The following is a 1,660-nucleotide window of genomic DNA, read 5'->3' on the forward strand; positions in this document are numbered from 1 at the left end:
CAATCTGGAAGCTTGGAAAGCCCTTATTCCCATCCTCCTCAAAAGCAGGAGGCAGCCATCTTCCCTGCCCGGCAGCAGGTAAAAACTCCTGTACTCTCTTTCATTCCATCCTACCCCAATTTCCACCTCAGTCGCCCACTCCCACACACCCTCTACCCGTGTCCCTCTTACCTGCAGCGGCCTCACCACACGCCAGCACTTGGGACACTTAGTGTAGCCACGCATCACAGCTGTGCAACTGTCCAACATGGAAAGGGCTAAGGGTTCCCTTCTCTCTTTTCCATGGTGGCCATCCTGTTTTGTATGTTTTTTTTAAAAATCTGAGAAACAGCACCCACACTGTATCTGAACTTAAAAAAATATCACCCTGGTAAAGCATGCCAGTATGCCAATAGCAGTAAACCTCTCCGTGTGGGGGAATTACCGATCAGGTAATGCCCGGCAGATCATGGGTTTATTGCTTTATACTTGATGTGCATTACTGTTCATTCCTATAGACTATGATTTATTATGTTTCTTCCTCAGGGCATTTTTAAAGTCTGTGTTCTTCAGACTGTATATAATGGGGTTACACAGAGGACTGATTATGATGTAGGTCAAAGAGGAGATCTTGCTGTCCCCCATGGCTGATTTTGGGCGAATATATGTAGTAAAGATAGATGCATAGAAAACAACAACCACAGTCAGGTGGGAGGCACAGGTCGAGAAGGCCTTCCATCTCCCTCCTTTTGCATTGATTTTCACAATAGAAGAGATAATGTTTACATAGGATATGGTGATCAAAATAAAGGACCCCAATATCAATGAGGGTCCAAAAGCATAGATGAATACCTCAATCATGTGAGTGCTGGTACATGTGATCTTCATCAATGCTGTCATGTCACAGAAGAAGTGATTGATAGTGTGGGAGCCACAATAGGAGAACCCAGACACGGCTACAGTGAATGGTAAAGCAATCATGAGACCAATAAGCCAGCTTCCTGCAGCCAGCCAGATGCACACAGCTAGACTCATGATGGAGGAGTAATGTAAAGGATTGCAGATGGCCACATACCGGTCATAAGCCATCACTGTGAGCAAAACAAACTCTGCAGCTGCCATGGCAAGGAAAGAATTCATCTGGAGGAGGCATTGTGTGAGAGAAACATGTAAGTCCTTAACAAAGAAGTGTGCTAGCATTGCAGGGAGAACAACTGAGGTGTACGTAATGTCAATTAGTGACAACATAGCGACAAAGAAGTACATGGGGGTGTGCAGCTGTGAGTTACAGGAAACTGTTGCCCCAATGAGAAGGTTTCCACTCAGAATAAGCAGGTACATCATTAAAAACACACTAAAAAGTTGAGCTTGGAGGTGTGGAAGATCTGAGAAGCCAACAATCAGGATATCAGTGGTTGAATTTAGATTTTCGGCTTCCATTCAATGAACAATGAAGCAACGGCTGAGATGGATTTGAAGATGAGCTGAAAATAAATAAACAAACAATGTCCATTATTATTATAATTGCTGAAACAGATGACTGGGCTCGGGTGCTTATCTGTACATTTCTTGGGATGTAGTATCAACGGTTGCATCTAGGACCATGATGAGAGAATGCACAAGCAGGGGAGGGGGGGAACCCAAACTTGAGTGGGAAACAAATATTGGTGATATCTCTTGA

At 44.2% G+C, this 1,660-nt stretch overlaps 1 protein-coding gene across 1 annotated transcript; it reads right to left on the reverse strand.

Annotated features, from left to right (window-relative positions):
- Positions 1–498: 498 nt before the first annotated feature.
- On the reverse strand, positions 499–1,419 carry LOC138562820 (olfactory receptor 2D2-like). Its single transcript, XM_069642795.1, has one exon. It carries the CDS (start codon positions 1,417–1,419, stop codon positions 499–501), a length of 921 nt encoding a protein of 306 aa, XP_069498896.1.
- Positions 1,420–1,660: the final 241 nt, after the last annotated feature.

Source organism: Ambystoma mexicanum, unplaced genomic scaffold (genome assembly GCF_040938575.1).
Source record: "Ambystoma mexicanum isolate Mex_15411 unplaced genomic scaffold, UKY_AmexF1_1 Mex_scaf69, whole genome shotgun sequence".
Taxonomy (NCBI): domain Eukaryota; kingdom Metazoa; phylum Chordata; class Amphibia; order Caudata; family Ambystomatidae; genus Ambystoma; species Ambystoma mexicanum.

Coding starts and splice junctions, on each gene's coding strand:
- LOC138562820 (XM_069642795.1), bottom strand. CDS start 1,419: ATGGAAGCCGAAAATCTAAATTCAACCACTGATATCCTGATTGTTGGC.